This window comes from Oncorhynchus kisutch, linkage group LG3 (genome assembly GCF_002021735.2).
Source record: "Oncorhynchus kisutch isolate 150728-3 linkage group LG3, Okis_V2, whole genome shotgun sequence".
Classification (NCBI taxonomy): domain Eukaryota; kingdom Metazoa; phylum Chordata; class Actinopteri; order Salmoniformes; family Salmonidae; genus Oncorhynchus; species Oncorhynchus kisutch.
The window spans coordinates 71,361,242-71,382,418 of record NC_034176.2 but is presented as its reverse complement, the minus strand read 5'-3'; the positions used below and the strand labels follow the sequence as shown (position 1 = coordinate 71,382,418).

Genomic DNA, 21,177 nt, shown 5'->3' with positions numbered 1-21,177 from the left:
AGTAGAGTCAAGACCATGACTGGGAGGGTGGCGACCAGAAAAATGCAGGGAAGGTGGCGACCAGAAAAAATGTGATCCAATTCAAGACCATGGTTGTAATTGTGTCAAATCGCAACCATAATTGTCCAGTATTTCTGTGTTGATATTTCAGAAGAACATATGAATGGTGTAGACATTCAGAATGGTGACAATATGCTGCTGAGGAAAACAGAGAGACACTCCACTAAGGATCCCATACCCAAACAGGTCTATAATAGATACAAAGACAAAATATACAGTATTACATCTTCCCCAAGTCTCCCCTTACTAATAGTGAGAGCGCAACTTTCAAACAATGTCCCCCACTCCTCCCTACCAGCAAATCAAGGAAATTCTGACGAGCGTGACAAAGTTTAGGGTAAAGGACAGTAATGTTAAGAGTAAAGTAGGAAGCCCAGGTTTGAATTGGCGATAAGATTTTAATGTGTAATGAAAGGAGTGTATATATTTGGCCTGGCAAAGTGGTTTTATGGGCTGACTGAATGGAAGCTGATTGGTGTCGGCCAGAAATGAAGTCCTGATTGTCCGAGGCAAAGTCAATACCGAATTAAAACATTTCCGACACAGGGACAAGACTGAGACACCCCACATGTAGTCTCTAGACTGGTCTCAAATACTACAACACAGGGACAAGACTGAGACACCCCACATGTAGTCTCTAGACTGGTCTCAAATACTACAACACAGGGACAAGACTGAGAAACCCCACATGTGGTCTCTAGACTGGTCTCAAATACTACAACACAGGGACAAGACTGAGAAACCCAACATGTAGTCTCTAGACTGGTCTCAAATACTACAACACAGGGACAAGACTGAGAAACCCAACATGTAGTCTCTAGACTGGTCTCAAATACTACAACACAGGGACAAGACTGAGAAACCCAACATGTAGTCTCTAGACTGGTCTCAAATACTACAACACAGGGACAAGACTGAGAAACCCAACATGTGGTCTCTAGACTGGTCTCAAATACTACAACACAGGGACAAGACTGAGACACCCCACATGGGGTCTCTAGACTGGTCTCAAATACTACAACACAGGGACAAGACTGAGAAACCCAACATGTGGTCTCTAGACTGGTCTCAAATACTACAACACAGGGACAAGACTGAGACACCCCACATGTGGTCTCTAGACTGGTCTCAAATACTACAACACAGGGACAAGACTGAGACACCCCACATGTGGTCTCTAGACTGGTCTCAAATACTACAACACAGGGACAAGACTGAGACACCCAACATGTGGTCCCTAGACTGGTCTCAAATACTACAACACAGGGACAAGACTGAGACACCCCACGTGTGGTCTCTAGACTGGTCTCAAATACTACAACACAGGGACAAGACTGAGACACCCCACATGTGGTCTCCAGACTGGTCTCAAATACTACAACACAGGGACAAGACTGAGACACCCCACATGTGGTCTCCAGACTGGTCTCAAATACTACAACACAGGGACAAGACTGAGACACCCCACATGTGGTCTCTAGACTGGTCTCAAATACTACAACACAGGGACAAGACTGAGACACCCCACATGTGGTCTCCAGACTGGTCTCAAATACTACAACACAGGGACAAGACTGAGACACCCCACATGTGGTCTCTAGACTGGTCTCAAATACTACAACACAGGGACAAGACTGAGACACCCCACATGTGGTCTCCAGACTGGTCTCAAATACTACAACACAGGGACAAGACTGAGACACCCCACATGTGGTCTCTAGACTGGTCTCAAATACTACAACACAGGGACAAGACTGAGACACCCCACATGTGGTCTCTAGACTGGTCTCAAATACTACAACACAGGGACAAGACTGAGACACCCCACATGTGGTCTCTAGACTGGTCTCAAATACTACAACACAGGGACAAGACTGAGAAACCCAACATGTGGTCTCTAGACTGGTCTCAAATAATACAACACAGGGACACTCCCACCATGCCCAATAACAAACAAGACACCAATCTAACTTGAACACTAAACATACCGTACAGTAAAACAGTCAAATATAAGATGTCACTTCAATCAATTATCATGTAGCTGCATGTCAATAAAATGCCAATGTTTATTTCTGAATTATACATAATCGCATTGAAAGAAGTTTCCTTTTATACCAAAGAGTTGAAAAAAACATTGATTTGGTCTGACAAGATGCCTCGTGTGATGTATTCTGAAATTTCTCTATGCTGGAAAGATTGTTAGAATTGTTGACTCTGCTCTTCTGTGCATATTAAGCTCCATCACATCCTGATGCTTGAGTGTAAGTCTGTGTGACAGAGAGAGAGAAGAGCGAGAGAAAGAAAGAACGAGAGAGGAGGAGAGAGAGAGACGCAACTCATCTAAAGGGCTGCTACTGATGATGCTACTGGAAGAGTGAACCTGCCTGCTGCAAGGTAAAGATGAAAAGTGATCTGGGTGTCTTTTATGAGAGTTCAGAACCTTGTTCAAAGAGCCAGCTACAGGAGGATGCAGTTGAGAGCCTGAGCACAGTCTTACTGGGTCATTGATCAGCCTCACAAAATAGCCTCATCAAGAGAATCCTCCCCGTCTGAAAGATTAGACACGGATCGCAATTATCTCTGTCTTTACTCATAAGGCCCACACTTATAAGAAATAATATTGAGTTATTAGGAGATGAACGGCCTGATAGCGCGGCTTTGCACCTTTTCCCTCCCCTCCTCCATCATCCACAGAGCACTCTTGAAAGCGAGCTACCCTCTGTTTATCCCGTCTTCAGCTATCCAGAGGATGTCAATGTGATGCAAGGTAGATTTTACTGATATTGTCAGACACATACTTGAAAGATAATCATTTCTGAAAGTGTTTGGCCCTGACATGACGAACATCCACACAAGAGCGTCAGTCTCTTAGAATCTGTGCATGAACCAAAAAGGGGAGGACTAGGTACTCAATCATAAGTATAGTTATTGGAAATGACACATGATTGGCAGAAGTTGTACCACCAAGTTCATGTTTGAAGAGTGAAGACTAAAACGTAATGTGGAAGTTTGTAGTGAGAAGATGACCAGTTATTCAGAACATTCATGTATGTCTATCAACACCTTCTACAAAATATCATTTGACGTTTGGAAATGTTGGAAACCTTTTATGTATACAGATTCACAGAGTCACTGAGAGCATCAAACAGTCCTTTTCTTTTATCCCATGTAGTCATGACTTTCTCCCAGCCTCTGATACATTAGTGTTGGTATTACTGCAGACCTGGTGCAGAGTGTGTGTTGGTATTACTGCAGACTAGATGCAGAGTGTGTGTTGGTATTACTGCAGACTAGATGCAGAGTGTGTGTAGGTATTACTGCAGACTAGATGCAGAGTGTGTGTAGGTATTACTGCAGACTAGATGCAGAGTGTGTGTTGGTATTACTGCAGACTAGATGCAGAGTGTGTGTTGGTATTACTGCAGACTAGATGCAGAGTGTGTGTTGGTATTACTGCAGACTAGATGCAGAGTGTGTGTTGGTATTACTGCAGACCTGGTGCAGAGTGTGTGTTGGTATTACTGCAGACTAGATGCAGAGTGTGTGTTGGTATTACTGCAGACCTGGTGCAGAGTGTGTGTTGGTATTACTGCAGACTAGATGCAGAGTGTGTGTTGGTATTACTGCAGACTAGATGCAGAGTGTGTGTTGGTATTACTGAAGACTAGATGCAGAGTGTGTGTTGGTATTACTGCAGACTAGATGCAGAGTGTGTGTTGGTATTACTGCAGACTAGATGCAGAGTGTGTGTTGGTATTACTGCAGACTAGATGCAGAGTGTGTGTTGGTATTACTGCAGACTAGATGCAGAGTGTGTGTTGGTATTACTACAGACTAGATGCAGAGTGTGTGTTGGTATTACTGCAGACTAGATGCAGAGTGTGTGTAGGTATTACTGCAGACTAGATGCAGAGTGTGTGTAGGTATTACTGCAGACTAGATGCAGAGTGTGTGTTGGTATTACTGCAGACTAGATGCAGAGTGTGTGTTGGTATTACTACAGACTAGATGCAGAGTGTGTGTTGGTATTACTGCAGACCAAATGCAGAGTGTGTGTTGGTATTACTGCAGACTAGATGCAGAGTGTGTGTTGGTATTACTGCAGACTAGATGCAGAGTGTGTGTTGGTATTACTGCAGACTAGATGCAGAGTGTGTGTTGGTATTACTGCAGACTAGATGCAGAGTGTGTGTTGGTATTACTGCAGACTAGATGCAGAGTGTGTGTTGGTATTACTGCAGACTAGATGCAGAGTGTGTGTTGGTATTACTGCAGACTAGATGCAGAGTGTGTGTTGGTATTACTGCAGAATAGATGCAGAGTGTGTGTTGGTATTACTGCAGAGAGTGTGTCCAGTTGTATGTGTTGGTATTACTGCAGAGAGTGTGTCCAGTTGTGTGTGTTGGTATTACTGCAGAGAGTGTGTCCAGTTGTGTGTGTTGGTATTACTGCAGAGAGTGTGTCCAGTTGTGTGTGTTGGTATTACTGCAGAGAGTGTGTCCAGTTGTGTGTGTTGGTATTACTGCAGAGAGTGTGTTTCCAGTTGTGTGTGTTGGTATTACCTGCGACCTGCTTGCTCTTGAGGGAGGCCTCTGAGGCCAGGGCATAAGACATGGTGATGATCCTCTCCTGCTTCAGTAGGGCTGAGTCCAGACCCACCACCTCTGGCTGTTCCACCGCCACAGAGGGCCCCGCCAGGATCTGAACACTAATCACACGGACACACACACACCATTACACAATGAATTGAATGGCCTGTCAAATTGATCTTCCATATTGGCCCCGTGAGTAGTGGTGGTGCTGTAATATACCTGGACTTGGCCAGAATGTTCTTGATGCGCTCCATGTTGCGATGGCGAGCCTCCACCTCCTGAGGGCTGAGAGGTTCCTCAGGCTCTGTGTCTATGTAGCGCTCAGGGATTAACACCTTCTGAGGTTTGGCCAGCTACACACAGAGAAACACACACAGTAGAGGTTTCCTACTAACAGCTATTCGACTCTAGTACCATTACTGTAGGGATTAGGGAATATAACCATTGAAGCTGAAAACAAGTCTATTCAATTGTTTAAACAACATTGTGAAAGTACTAAGTCCTTATTGAAATGTTAAAGTGACCTGCTCTGACTTGGTGAGGTTTGATGGTGGAGGTGGTGAGGGTCAGGTTGTACCTCTCGGCTGAGGTCCAGGTCATAGTCCAGCGTCTCCAGATCCACCTCCTGGGTAAGTGTGGAAGTGGCTGTAGAGCGGAGGGTCAGCCACTCATCTGACTGGGACCGAGGTCTATCACTGTGCTCTGCTGGACACTCCTCACCCTGGACCACGCCCCGCGCCTCCTCCCCCTGCACCGCCCGCTCCAGCAACTGCAGGTCAAACTCCTGCTCTCGCCTCCACTGGAGGAGGAGGGGTAGACAGACATGACAGTTACACACAAACACTACTGCTTCACAGACACAACAGTTACACACCAACGCAACCATACTGCTGCTTCACAGACACAACAGCTACACACCAACACAACCATATTGCTGCTTCACAGACAACAGCTACACACCAATACAACCATACTGCTGCTTCACAGACACAACAGTTACACACCAACACAACCATACTGCTGCTTCACAGACACAACAGTTACACATCAATACAACCATACTGCGGATTCACAGACACAACAGTTACACATCAATACAACCATACTGCTGCTTCACAGACACAACAGTTACACATCAATACAACCATACTGCTGATTCACAGACACAACAGTTACACATCAATACAACCATACTGCTGATTCACAGACACAACAGTTACACATCAATACAACCATACTGCTGCTTCACAGACACAACAGTTACACATCAATACAACCATACTGCTGATTCACAGACACAACAGTTACACATCAATACAACCACACTGCTGATTCACAGACACAACAGTCATACACCAAAACAACCACATTATTAGTCCCCTTTCCAACTGATGACTCAGGATTGTTTGCTACAATTTCATGGCAACATCCAGTGTGAGACTCTACAGATGTTGATTTCTTCTTCTCTGTAGCTATACTGTATATTGTGCATTTTCCCTTTTTCAAATAAAAAAAAGGTGATATTTCTGTGTGTGTTTTCCATTCAAACATACATACAATGGCATACAGCATAAGAAATGCAACAGTATTCTCCACAGGCCAAACCACCAGCGTGTACAGGCCTGTTGATGGGGGTGTGGTGCACATGCACGTGCAGGATGTGAAGTCCCAAGCTCTCAGACCACAGCATGCATCACTCTACTTGTGCAGTCAGTGATTAGGGAGAAGATGAGGAGGAGAGAGGGATCCATCTAGCTACATTCATTTACATGTACATATTGGTCCCAGGCATCATTGTGCTTACTAGACGAAAAAAAAAATGCCCACTGCAGTAAATATCACAAATACATATTTAATACACATGCAATGAAGAAAAAACACATGGCAAGCATGCATTTATTAGGAATATTTGTGTTTATTTCTTATTTGCAAACCTCTACATTAAATAAGTGGAGAAGAGGGAGGGAGTTTAGTGATCCTCCATTTGCAGATTAACAGAGAAATAATATGCTGAGTTGAGTTCTGATACGACTGTAAATGATTGGCACAATGGATACATGTACTTTACATTAGGCCTTGCTGTATGTCGAGTCCGTTATCAAGGAGAGATACGTGGTGGTAAGATCCACAAGTCACCACAATCAGAACTGTATTCACACTGCTAAAGTCACGCCGTAGAAGCTTTTACTCATATACAAAGACTACACGACTAAAACGCACAGTATCAGACAGATGTTGCATCGTATCAAACGACAAGGCACATTAAATGTATAATGTGATGAGTCAATAGATGATGTTAGAAAATGTTTAATCCAGCAGTCTATATCCACACTTATCCACTCTTTAAAATGGCAGTGAAAATAAACAATGTAAAAAGTCTAGTTTTTTTAATCTGCAGGATTATGTATGTTTTGTCTGAGCAGCACAATGAGACCTGGTTAGAGAATGACAGACCGTTCTAAAAGAAGGGTATGTGGTTAGTATCTTAGCAGTGGGCTGCACGAGTGGACTGATAGGAACACAGACTGAAACACTGTCATGGAGCCTGAGAGTAGGTCAAACTGCAGTTTAGTCAGGGTGGGACAGATTGAGAGAGTTATTAGCTGCTGTGTGTATCTCCAGTATTGAGGTAACATTAGAGAAATGCTGAGATAACACTTGTTTGGCCAGGGGTGGGTGTAGGGAGGAGAGAGGTAATGGCTATGGGCTGTTAATGCAGCAGTAGGGATATGATTCAGTGTAGCACAATCAATCACCTACAATCAACCCCCACAAAGCTGATTTACTGAAGCTGCATTAATGCATCAGTGTTTAGTAATAATAATTCACAAAGATTCTCACAAGCTAACCAACAAAAAGCACTTTGACACAGTTAAAGATGGCCGACATATAAGAATGCTGTTTCCATATCTCCCAGGGCCTTTAATAGAGTTGAGGAAGTGAGGTTAATCATTACCATGATCACTATCATAGCAGAGTCTACTTCAGTAGAGACAGACTGTAGTCTAAAATGCATTATGTGAATATCTCTCAATCCTTCTAATAATTTTCTTGCGATGGAGTCAAGGACATTTGAAATCAGGGGCCCCGCCTATTCTGTCCTTTCTGTTATTGCATATTCATAGTCCTTCACTTCCTAGGTGAGAACACCAGGAGTTCTACCTGCATCTCTCACCTCTCACCTCTCACACAATCACAGCAGTCAATTCTCACACCCACTTACCTGCTGCACCAGCTAGTTCAGGCCAACTCACACACTCAAACTCACATCAACGGCACTATGAAAACCTTACGCAACTGAAATGTATTAGTGGTCGCATGCATTGTTACTTCTGCATGCATTGTAGCTGTAGCTCTAATGGTCATGCTTTAGGCGTGTGAGGCGTAGCGCTAACGTACTGAGCCCAGGTCTGCGGAAAGCGGGCGTTGCTGTGATGATGAGGAGGAGGAAGCTCGTGATGAAGAGGCCTGGCGTTCTCCTTGACTCAGGGTCCTCTTGCGCTGGCGGACCAGAGCTTTCTGGTGCCTCTTCATCCTCTGCAGCTGCTCCTCAGCACTCATCCTCCCCCTGCTCTGCTGCTGCAGCACATCCCCAGAGTACAGACGCTCCAAGGCACTCTTTGGTCTCTCCTGAGAGGAGGGAGGGAGGGTATAAATTAACACAGCTCACGACACCAGCAAGAGAGAGCGGGAGGGAGGGAGCAGGGGAGAGGATGGCAAAGGAAGAGGGGGAGACAGAGAGGGAGAGCAGGAGGGAAAGAAAGACGAGATTAAAGAGAGTTTAGGTGCCACCATAATTTTACATTAGATCAAGATGCAAAAAAGTCTGGGAGTTTTTAACAACGAGAAATTTAGAATGTTGAAGAAATCCCATTAAAGTGGATGATTTTTTGGGGGGGAGGACAAAAAAACGTAATAGTTTAAAAAGTATACATTTTATAAAAAAGCTGTATACAACACTATTCCAGACCGGTATGTTTTAAAGTTTGAATGGGGTTTCTAGCTTAATCTTGGCCTGCCCTCCCAGACGATGAGTTCTCGGTCCATGTTGCAACATTAAAGAGGTTCTCCTGTAAACTTTTTCGCCAGTAGATCTGAAAGCTGCGCTCACGAGCCAAAAGTGGTCCCAGAAAATGGTGTACTACGAAACATACACTGTATATACAAAAGTATGTGGACATCCCTTCAAATTAGTGGATTCGGCTATTTCAGCCACACCCGTTGCTGACAGGTGTATAAAACTGAGGACACAGCCATGCAATCTCCATAGACAAACATTGGCAGTAGAATGGCCTTACTGAAGAGCTCAGTGACTTTCAGCGCGAGACCGTCATAGGATGCCACATTTCCAACAAGTCAGTTTGTCAAATTTCTGCCCTGCTAGAGCTGCCCCGATCAACTGTAAGAGATCTTATTGTGAATAGTATACGTCTAGGAGCAACAACGGCTCAGCCGCAAAGTGGTAGGCCACACAAGCTCACAGAACGGGACTGCCGAGTGCTGTCCTCGGTTCCAAGACTCATTTTTGAGTTCCAAACGGACTCTGGAAGCAACATCAGCACTGTTTGTCGGGAGCTTCATGAAATCGGTTTCCATGGGTGAGCAGCTGCACACAAGCCTAAGATCACCATATGCAATACCAAGTACCGGCTGGAGTGGTGTAAAGCTCGCCACCATTGGACTCTGGAGCAGTGGAAAAATGCATTCTCACCATCTGGCAATCCAACGCATGAATCTGGGACGAATCTGGGTTGCCAGGAGAACGCTACCTGCCCGAATGCATAGTGTAAACTGTAAAGTTTGGTGGATGAGAAGTAATGGTCTGGGGCTGTTTTTCGTGGTTCGGGCTAGGGGGTGGGTGTTCCAGTTAAGGGAAATATTAACACCCCAGCATACGATGAAATTCTAGACGATTCTGTGCTTCCAACTTTGAGGCAACAGTTTGGGGAAGGCCCTTTCCTGTTTCAGCATGACAATGCCCCCGTGCACAAAGCGAGGTCCATACAGAAATGGTTTGTTGAGATCGGTGAGGAAGAACTTGACTGGCCTGCACAAAGCCCTGACCTCAACCCCATCAAACACCACCCAACATCAGTGGCCGACCTCACTAATGCTCTTGTGGCTGAATGGAAGCATGTCCCCGCAGCAATGTTCCAACATCTAGTGGAAAGTCTTCCCAGAAGAGTTGTGGCTGTTATAGCAAAGATGGGATGAACTCCATATTAATGCCCATGATTTTGGAATGAGATGTTCGACGAGTGTCCACGTACTTTTGGTCATTTAGATATGTGCACCACATCATTGCTATTTCTCAGGCTCTGCTGTGTGTGCATCTTGCGGTCGTGGCTAGAACTTGAATTGCTAGGGAGCTGGCCCACGTGGGGAACGATGTAGGTAAAATGTCGCAGCACAGCTTCCAGAATATGTTTTGCTTTCAAACTCGAATTGAACTAAGTCATTCTTCTCATATTATGCATGTATGATCTACATATTGACACATCAAGCCCAAAGCAGGAGGTTTAAAAATACTTAGTGGTCGCCATTGTTCCGGAGCTTGTCTTTAAACCAGTCATTCATTAGCATTGCATAGGCTGTCTTGCACCCCCTCAAGTTGTAGATGATTAAAAGGCGGCTGAAATTCCTGATTTGGCCTCGTTTGAGATTTGGTTCATTAAGAAATGCTAGCGGCCATGACTGAATTTAAAAGTGAGTTGATTTCGGGGTGTAGTTTGATGTGGGTGTTTTGTGTGTGTGTGTGTTCGCAGGTGGAAAGAGTTAGCCAAATTCTTTCACCAATTAGCTTAATCCGGCTGGTGTACGACCGTGGCAAAATTGGTTTGACTTTGGATAGTCTATCTCTGGGCTACTTAACTACTCAACGTAAATGAGACAATATTTTTATGTTGCATACCTTTTAGCTTTTAATAGTTGGATATGAATTTCTACAATTTATAGTGTTTTGAGGATTTTAAGTCATTGAGCTATTGGAATTTTCACATATTGTCCCATAGGGATACGCAAAGTCAAACCACATTTACCAAGGGCATTATGATCAGGTCGTGTGCAGCTGCACTCTGAACTGATTATACTTGTGTGCTACCAGCTGTGGGCATGTGGACAAGACTTTAATAAAACCAACCTTCATTTACATTGTGACATGCTCAGGTACAAAACTCAGTTTTGGGCGAGACTGACTTTATGACCAAAAGTATTCTATTTATACTTTGTAATACATTTTGACAGTAGAATAAATACTTCTGACTCATATTTAGGCCACATAGGCTGTTTTCTAAATGAGAAGTTGTTTTTTAGGGGCAGTTGCTCTTTAATGAGACTTGCTCAGAAGTCACATTTTAAATAATGTCCTAACTTATTTAGATTTTTTCTTTGGAACACAATTTTTCATACACCATTCAAATGTGCAGGCCGAGAAACCCCATTCAAACTTTAAAACATGCATAACGGTCTCGAATAGTATTCTTGTACACAGCCTTTTGATAAAATGTATACTTTTTAAACTATTAAGCTTTTTGTCCTCCCCCCCAAAAAATCTGCCACTTTAATGGGATTTCTTCAATATTCTAAAGCTCTCGTTGTTAAGAACTCCCAGACTTCCAAGATTCTATTCACTGTAAACAATGTGACTTTCCCAACAATTTAGACAAAAACTTAAAGAAGGAAATCTTAGTCTGCGTTTCTGCTATTTAAATTTGAAACCAGAACAGAAATATATTTGACCAATCAAACCACATAGCTGCTTTAGTAACCGCATCAACAATTTTTTCTCTCAATGTTTTGAAACCGCTGCCGTTTTGACTACTTTCCCAACCACTAGGACAACAACTTAGAGTACGAAATCTTAGTCTACTTCTAAGCTATTCAAATCAGAAATCAGAATAGGAATAATTTACACCAATCACGAGCTACAGCTGTTTTAGTAACCGTATCACCTACCTTCATTAAGCTAACTTCACTCTTTAATCTTTGTTGAATTAACTGCCGTGGAACTTTCAGAAATGTCAAATTATAGAAGTAGGGGAACACATTCCAGTAATGAGAATCACTAATCAGTGTGCCTTGCTTCACAAGACCACTCTAAATATTCTCCTTCTCCCCATTTCTCCTTCACCCAAATACAGATAGCTGATGTTCTGAAAGAGCTGCAAAATCTGGACTCCTACAAATGAGCTGGGCTAGACAATCTGGACCCTCTCTTTCTAAAATTATCCGCCGCAATTGTTGCAACCCCTATTACTAACCTGTTCAACTCTCTTTCGCATCGTCTGAGATCCCTAAAGATTGGAAAGCTGCCACGGTCATCCCCCTCTTCAAAGGGAGTGACACTCTAGACCCAAGCTGTTACAGACCTATATCTATCCTACCCTGCCTATCTAAAGTCTTCGAAAGCCAAGCTAACAAACAGATCACCGACCATTTTGAATCCCACCATACCTTCTCTGCTATGCAATCTGGTTTCCGAGCTGGTCATGGGTGCACCTCAGCCACGCTCAAGGTCCTAAACGACATCATAAAAGACAATACTGTGCAGCCATATTCATCGACCTGGCCAAGGCTTTCGACTCTGTCAATCACCGCATTCTTATCGGCAGACTCAACAGCCTTGGTTTCTTAAATGAATGCCTCGCCTGGTTCACCAAATACTTCTCAGATAGAGTTCAGTGTGTCAAATCGGAGGGCCTGTTGTCCAGACCTCTGGCAGTCTCTATGGGGGTGCCACGGTGTTCAATTCTTGGGCCGACTCTTTTCTCTGTATACATCAATGATGTCACTCTTGCTGCTGGTGATTCTCTGATCCACCTCTAAGCAGACGACACCATTCTGTATACTTCTGGCCCATTGTTGGACACTGTGTTAACAAACCTCCAGACAAGCTTCAATGCCATACAACACTCCTTCCGTGACCTCCAACTGCTCTTAAATGCAAGCAAACCTAAATGCATGCTCTTCAACCGATCACTGCCCGCACAAGCCCACCCGACTAGCATCACTACTCTGGACGGTTCTGACTTAGAATATGTGGACAACTACAAATACCTAAGTGTCTGGTTAGACTGTAAACTATCCTTCCAGACTCACATTAAGCATCTCCAATCCAAAATTCAATCTAGAATCGGCTTCCTATTTCACAACAAAGCATCCTTCACTCATGCTGTCAAACATACCCTCGTAAAACTGACTATCCTACCGATCCTTGACTTCAGCGATATCATTTACAAAATAGCCCCCAACGCTCTACTCAGCAAACTGGATGTAGTCTATCACAGTGCCATCCGTTTTGTCACCAAAGCCCCATATACTACCCACCACTGCGACCTGTATGCTCTCGTTGGCTGGCTACATATTCGTCGCCAGACCCACTGGCTCCTGGTCATCTATAAGTCTTTGCTAGGTAAAGCACAGCCTTATCTCAGCTCACTGGTCACCATAGCAGCACCCGTAGCACACGCTCCAGCAGGTATATTTCACTGGTCACCCCTAAAGCCAACTCCTGCTTGGCCGCCTTCCCTTCCAGTTCTCTGCTGCCAATGACTGGAACAAATTGCAAAACTCACTGAAGCTGGAGACTTATATCTCCCTAACTAACTTTAAGCATCAGCTGTCAGAGCAGCTTACCGATCATTGCACCTGTACATAACCCATCTGTAAATAGCCCACCTGTCACGCCCTGACCTTAGTATTCTTTGTTTTCTTTATTATTTTGGTTAGGTCAGGGTGTGACATGGGTGATATGTGTGTTTTGTCTCATTCTAGGGTGTTTGTACTGTCTAGGGTTTTTTGTAGATTTATGGGGTTGTTTTCATCTAGGTGTCTATGCTATGTTGCATGTTTGCACATTGTTTATATAGCGGTCACGTTCGTCTTAATCGTTTTGTTGTTTTTTGTTTAAGTGTTCTTCTTGTTCTTCATTAAATAAAGAAGAATGTATTCACACGACGCTGCGCTTTGGTCCCCTCCATACGACGACCGTGACACCACCCAACTACCTCATCCCCATGTTATTTTTTTTGTTTGTTGCTCCTTTGCACCCCAGTATCTCTACTTGTGCAGAAGATGAATGCACATCTATCACTCCAGTGTTTAATTGCTAAATTGAAATTATTTCGCCACTATGGCCTATTTACTGCCTTGCCTACCTAATCTTACTACGTTTGCACACACTGTATATAGACTTCTCTATTGTGTTATTGACTGTACGTTGGTTTATCCCACGTGTAACTCTGTGTTGTTGTTTGTGGCGCACTGCTTTGATCTATCTTGGCCAGATCGCAGTTGAAAATGAGAACTTGTTCTCAAATGGCCTACCTGGTTAAATAAAGGTGAAATAAAAATAATAAAAAATGTAATATTTCACCTACTTCTGAGTTATAGTTATTTGTGTTCCTTGCTTCAGCAGCGCCACTCTATATCAAACTACTACTACTACTACTACTACTACTACTACTACTACTACTAGTACTACTACTACTACTACTACTACTACTACTACTACTACTACTAGTACTACTACTTGGCCTGCTACTACCACATTCACACACTACTACTACTACTACTACCACATTCACACACTACTACTACTACTACTACTACTACCACATTCACACACTACTACTACTACTACTACTTGGCCTGCTACTACCACATTCACACACTACTACTACTACTACTACTTGGCCTGCTACTACCACATTCACACACTACTACTACTACTACTTGGCCTGCTACTACCACATTCACACACTAGTACTACTACTACTACTTGGCCTGCTACTACCACATTCACACACTACTACTACTACTACTTGGCCTGCTACTACCACATTCACACACTACTACTACTACTACTTGGCCTGCTACTACCACATTCACACACTACTACTACTACTACTACCACATTCACACACTACTACTACCACATTCACACACTACTACTACTACTACTACCACATTCACACACTACTACTACTACTACTACTACTACTACTACTACTACTGCAGTCAGTAATTATACTGTTACTATACAACTAGCGGCTATTATCCCACAGCTGTAATACAGTATCTACTTATACTACTACACTAGACTACATTTTTCATCAATAGCAATTTAAACTTCTAAACTTGTTTGATTATTATAACAATACTGTTGGCCAGCTGGAATAAGTCAAACGTTTTCTTCATGGAAAATAACCTAGTTTTTCCCCATGTACTCAGTGTTTTGTACTAGATGCTGCATCTAATCAAGTCAGCTTGTCTCAGCTCCACAAAAGTAAAAGCCATGACAGGATTTAGAAACAATATTTGTGCTGCCTCTCCACCTTGTCTCTTGACTCCTAGTCAGTCAGAAATAGTTGAGGTCTTACCTTCAGGCCTGAGGCGGCTGAGGCTCCTCTTCGGAGGGTAACATATGAGGAGATGTTGGTGGACTGATTTAGCCTGGATGAGGAGCCAACCGGCCCTGAGAGAAAGACAGTAAATATGAAAACACGACTCCCAAGTGAGCACAAGAGCCAAAGCATGTTCAGTGGGTACATTACAATGCACATATTTGCTGCTGGTGTGAACACTATAAAAAAACTGAAAGCTGTTTAGTCTTTCAAGCTGTTTGCTTATTCTGAAGAGTAAGACTTCTTCAAAGAAACAAACATGTTATTCCACTTTACATCAAGGTGCATTACATGTGTTGGACCTAGAGCTACTTACCTCTGCTTGGCAGGGTCTGGTAGCCACCATCATGCCCCAAGGCCCCCATCCTCATGTGACCAGACCCTCCCACTCCCAGAAGCTCAGGTTCACTCAGGAAGGTGCGCAGCTCCACCTGACACCCACAGAGACAGAGATCAGTACCACACAGACACACAGGCACACAGACAAACGGCTCCATAGCTCTCTCCAAGCACACACCTTGTTGTCTTCGTTGGTGTATTGGCCGATCTCCCTGTCTCGCTTGCGTTCGTCAGACTGCCGTTTGAGGCCTCGTACAGACGTGTGTCTGATGACGCTGGTTTCCCTGGGCAGCGGAGGCACGGCGGGGGCGTGGTCCTCAGGACTGTATAGCTGAGGTAGTGGTGGTCGGGGAGGGGCGCCCTCATTTGCCTGCAGAGAAAACAACCAACCAGCATATCCTTTACCATCATATTCAACAACATTTACTATCCGATAGGATAACATTCAACACTATGTCCTTCGAGTGGGAGAGGAGTGGGGGCCACTCACCCATTTTGACACAGATATGGGGAGGGCTGCGGTGGTGTGCTGGGTGGAGGTGGGGGTTGTGGGGCTGAGGTGGGGGCTGTGCTGCTGGGCCAGTCTCATCTCTCCCAGAGAGGGACTGGCAGACAGAGAAGGCACTGACGATTGCGACACGGAAGGCACAAGTTTTCTCTCTAGAGGCACAAAAACACACACGTAAAACACCCCCCCAACACACACAATTTACACGTAAAAATTACACAAGATAATAACACACCCACAAAAGCCAAATACACATATAGACCATAATCAACTCATCCATTTTGTCCCCTGTAAATATATAAGCACATGACAAGTAGCGTCCATTTCTCTCTCTAGCTCGTCCTGAGCTCCAGTGTGTGTTAGTAGAGGCAAGCGGAAGCAGAGCCACAGCACTCCTCTCACCTGGGTTGGTCACAGAGGAGATGGTGACTTGGTAGTTGGCTTTGCTGGAGCTGAGGCCTGCTATTACGTCTTCAATCCTCCACAACTCCCTCTTGATCTGGGACTTCTCCTTCTGCTCATAGACAAACACACACACAACCATGAACACAAACACGACAGACGTTGTTCCCATCCCTCTGGGAATCTGTACGAGAGTATGTGTTTGCAGTGGTGTGGTTGTGGTGTGATCCTGACCTGAGAGAGACCACTGCGGTTCATCTGGCCCTCCAGAGCTGTCCTCAACCAGTCTACATTTCTCTCCAGGCTGCTGTACTCATTCCACGCATTCTCCATCTCCTGCATGAAGCAAGAGAAACATAGATAAAGAGAGAGTGAGAGAGTAAGAGAGGGAGCGAGATAGAGAGTAAGAGAGTGAGAAAGACAGAGGGAGGTTGTGTGGTCAGTCAATGGAGCTATGTCCAAACCAGTGAGCCAGGCTGTGTTAGGTGAGACAGAGCAGGCCTTACCGTGGACACCTGAGAGATCTCAGCTCTGATGTGCACCACGTCCTCCTGCAGTAGTCTCTGCTGGTAGGATATCTTCTCCTGATGGGCCGGCTGGTCCCGATACTGCTCCATCTGCTGGTGGGACACGTCCAGCACGGACTCCAACTTGTCCTGTAGGACAGGACACCACGAGGAAGTGGGGTATTCACCACGAGACCATACGGGGGAGCTAATACACACGTATACATACCCAGGCACACACACGTGGACAAACATGTGCACACACACACACAAACAAACACAGAAAACCCAATACCTTGTCTTCCTTGAGCGTGCGTATCGTTGTTTCCAGCTCCTGAAGGATCTTGTCTTGTTCACACAGTCGGCTTAACTTCACCTGCACAGGGAACAGCAGCAGGCAGCACAGAGAACAGAGATTGATAAGATCTATTAAGAATACTAGGTCTATGGCTAGAACAGGGACCCTGTGCCCAGCAGCTTCTGGTAAACACTATTCAAACCACAGTGCCCAGCAGAATGAATTGATAGTCTACTGTAGTCTGCTCTGTCTGTAAATATGTCAATAAGACCCATCTCTTTGAAATGCCCTGAGGACCTCTTCATCTTCTCTGTGTGAAAAATAAAGAAATAAAGCTTTATACTGTCTGCTTGTGGAGAATGGTAATGCCCATTATAAGTAATCATAATCAAAAATCCATATTTTGAAATTCACTTTAAGAGAACAGTGCTTATTGAGACTGGCATATTTGTTTCCCCGCAGAAATGGGTTATATGTTTCTGAAAACAAAACAAGACTGCCTAGTTTACAATCTTTCTCACACACTGAGTGTTTATTCTTGAGTTCTATTTATCATTCTGTTCAATTAATAATTAAGCTGTTTTTTATTTCACAGACGTATATTGTTGTTTTAATTGCATGAAATATTCATTGTTCAAACAAATTCACCAGCAAATTCTTATAAATTGTTAAACTGGAACAATGCTAATGATGAAAAGCCAAGACATCCAGCTTATTTACCTCCATTCTGAACAAACAAAGAATTAAAAAGGCTGGATGACAGAAATCAAACTGAAAAATTTAAGAGCTCTACGTCTAAAATCCCATTACATGTATTTTTCCCTTTAAATTGAGAGCTGGAAATAAAATCCCTCGTCGATACTCTCAGGCTTTAACAGTGAAGCTGTCTGTCCCCACAGTGCTGCATCTTCGCTCTGCTCCGTTCCCTCCCTACACACCCTCTGTTTACCACAACTACACAATACCAACTTCTCAAATCCTCAGTTCACTGTCTCTGTAGTGGGTTGTAAGATGTGAAAAACGATAGATGTTGAAGAAAAGGAGAGAGATGGATAAACTGGGTGTTTATCAGACAAGTTTTGGTTGGGGGGGTGGGGGCCGGTATACTTACGTCAACATCGCTCTCTGCTATCTGAACAGGTCTCGATGGTCTGTCTTTTAGAGTTTCACGGCCTGTAACCTGCAATGCCCCAAAGGCACAAATACAACCTTACTTTTCCCAGTAATAGTTGCAAAAAAAAGTTCAACTACCCTAAACATTAAAACCAACATTCAATAGATAACACTCAACAACATTACAGCAATTATCAAGCAACAGCATGATACCTTGCTAAGGACATTAGGATGGCAGAAACCACAATGTAGAACAGGTATGCAAAAATGATTCAACAAAAAAGACGTGGGTAAGTAGTGTGCACAAGCCAATGCAATATGACTGCTTTAAAAGCTGTGCAAATATATTTATGGTCAAAAACAGCATCTGTGCATTTAAGAGAGAGGCCACAACGGAGAACCACAAAGCTGCTCTTTCCTGGCAGTGTGTCCGTGGGTTTAGTTAACGACCGTGTCCTCTTTATGAACCAAGAGAAAGGGAGGAACTAGCAGGAAATATTGCACCTCCTTCAGATCCTCTCTGTTACAGTGATACATCAGACTTGGCCAAATACATATCTCAGAGACGTCAGTGAACTGGCCCAGTTAGAATTGATATAAACTGTAGATATATTTCAGTGTCTTTCGCTAAGAGATTTCAATTGACTTAATGCCCAAACAGAGCTAATGATTTCTGTTGATACATTTCAAAGGGCATAGAGATGTAGGTGTGTTTACAATTATAACCAAAGCACACATTATTTAGTTGACCTTATAGCTCTGATTCTAATACAAGTGTTATATGATAATCAGTTTCTCAAAGAGCACCCTTGGGTCGTCTCTTTAGTGGTTACAAGACAAACAAAAGGGAAAGAAAGGCTTTGAAACAAAGTGCAATCCAGGGTTCAACCGCATGCAATGGGACTCCCTCTCACAGAGAGCAGAGACAGAGTCCACATCAGTCAGTCAGCACACACTGACACAGCATCACCATGATGGACTACAGTACCCAGCAGGCAAAGCTATGCACTACAGTCACCGGTGGGTCTCTCTTCTAACATGGCCACTCATCACAGCAAACACAGGCAGGTGAGGAGTGCATTATACACATTCTATTAGGAGAAGCAGTGGAATCTCTTTGTATGCACACCATCCTTACATTCCAACTGGACCCAAAACCTGGAGGGGTGTTTTCTAACATATTGTGTACCATAACGATCAACGGGTCAATACTGTTGATCTGTTTTAAAACAGGAAATAGAGAGGTGTTACATCAGAATGTACACATCGATGATAGAACTCCCCACTCCAAGAAACAGAAGGTTAATTAAGGTTTGTGGTGTTGTACATACAAATCACTTCAGGAGGATCAAATGCTTTGTACTGTTGTTAATGGAAGAGAATTGCTGATAGCAGAATGTAGAATCATTACAACACACAAGGTCATTCTGCTGAAGCTGGCATTGGACTTACACTACCGGTCAAAAGTTTTAGAAAACCTACTCATTCAATGGTTTTTCTTTATTTTTACTATTTTCTACATTGTAGAATAATAGTGAAGATATCAAAACTATGAAATAACACATATGGAATCATGTAGTAACCAAAAAAGTGTTAAACAAGTCACAATCTACACTGCTCAAAAAAAATAAAGGGAACACTAAAATAACACATCCTAGATCTGAATGAATGAAATATTCTTATTAAATACTTTTTTCTTAACATAGTTGAATGTGCTGACAACAAAATCACACAAAAATGATCAATGGAAATCAAATTTATCAACCCATGGAGGTCTGGATTTGGAGTCACACTCAAAATTAAATTGGAAAACCACACTACAGGCTGATCCAACTTTGATGTAATGTCCTTAAAACAAGTCAAAATGAGGCTCAGTAGTGTGTGTGGCCTCCACGTGCCTGTATGACCTCCCTACAACGCCTTGGCATGCTCCTGATGAGGTGGCGGATGGTCTCCTGAGGGATCTCCTCCCAGACCCGGACTAAAGCATCCACCAACTCCTGGACAGTCTGTGGTGCAACGTGGTGTTGGTGGATGGAGCGAGACATGATGTCCCAGATGTGCTCAATTGGATTCAGGTCTGGGAAACAGGGGGGCCAGTCCATAGCATCAATGCTTTCCTCTTGCAGGAACTGCTGACACACTCCAGCCACATGAGGTCTAGCATTGTCTTGCATTAGGAGGAACCCAGGGCCAACAACCCAGGACCACCAGCATATGGTCTCACAAGGGGTCTGAGGATCTCATCTCGGTACCTAATGGCAGTCAGGCTACCTCTGGAGAGCACATGGAGGGCTGTGCGGCCCCCCAAAGAAATGCCACCCCACACCATGACTGACCCACCGCCAAACCGGTCATGCTGGAGGATGTTGCAGGCAGCAGAACGTTCACCACGGCGTCTCCAGACTGTCACGTCTGTCACATGTGCTCAGTGTGAACCTGCTTTCATCTGTGAAGAGCACAGTGCTCCTCCTGCTCCTCCTTGCACAAAGGCGGAGGTAGCGGTCCTGCTGCTGGGTTGTTGCCCTCCTACGGCCTCCTCCACGTCTCCTGATGTACTGGCCTGTCTCCTGGTAGCGCCTCAATGCTCTGGACACTACGCTGACAGACACAGCAAACCTTCTTGCCACAGCTCGCATTGATGTGCCATCCTGGATGAGCTGCACTACCCGAGCCACTTGTGTGGGTTGTAGATTCCGTCTCATGCTACCACTAGAGTGAAAGCACCGGCAGCATTCAAAAGTGACCAAAACATCAGCCAGGAAGCATAGGAACTGAGAAGTGGTCTGTGGTCCCCACCTGCAGAACCACTCCTTTATTGGGGGTGTCTTGCTAATTGCCTATAATTTCCACCTGTTGTCTATTCCATTTGCACAACAGCATGTAAAATGTATTGTCAATCAGTGTTGCTTCCTAAGTGGACAGTTTGATTTCACAGAAGTGTGATTAACTTGGA

At 44.0% G+C, this 21,177-nt stretch overlaps 1 protein-coding gene across 8 annotated transcripts in view; it reads right to left on the bottom strand.

Annotated features, from left to right (window-relative positions):
* LOC109874848 (pleckstrin homology domain-containing family A member 7) overlaps window positions 1-21,177 on the bottom strand; it is a 149,652-nt gene that overhangs the window by 3,639 nt on the left and 124,836 nt on the right. For 7 of the 8 annotated variants that reach the window (XM_031813384.1, XM_031813390.1, XM_031813399.1 and 4 more), the window contains 13 exons: window positions 18,220-18,288; window positions 17,106-17,186; window positions 16,811-16,960; window positions 16,539-16,640; window positions 16,305-16,416; window positions 15,885-16,054; window positions 15,573-15,764; window positions 15,372-15,486; window positions 15,032-15,126; window positions 8,052-8,282; window positions 5,230-5,451; window positions 4,872-5,005; window positions 4,623-4,768 (listed from right to left, as the gene is read on the bottom strand). In XM_031813384.1, the coding sequence (XP_031669244.1) occupies window positions 4,623-4,768; window positions 4,872-5,005; window positions 5,230-5,451; window positions 8,052-8,282; window positions 15,032-15,126; window positions 15,372-15,486; window positions 15,573-15,764; window positions 15,885-16,054; window positions 16,305-16,416; window positions 16,539-16,640; window positions 16,811-16,960; window positions 17,106-17,186; window positions 18,220-18,288 (1,819 nt within the window). Of the gene's footprint in view, window positions 1-4,622; window positions 4,769-4,871; window positions 5,006-5,176; window positions 5,452-8,051; window positions 8,283-15,031; window positions 15,127-15,371; window positions 15,487-15,572; window positions 15,765-15,884; window positions 16,055-16,304; window positions 16,417-16,538; window positions 16,641-16,810; window positions 16,961-17,105; window positions 17,187-18,219; window positions 18,289-21,177 lie in introns of those variants that run through there. The other variant, XM_031813446.1, reaches the window with a different exon arrangement.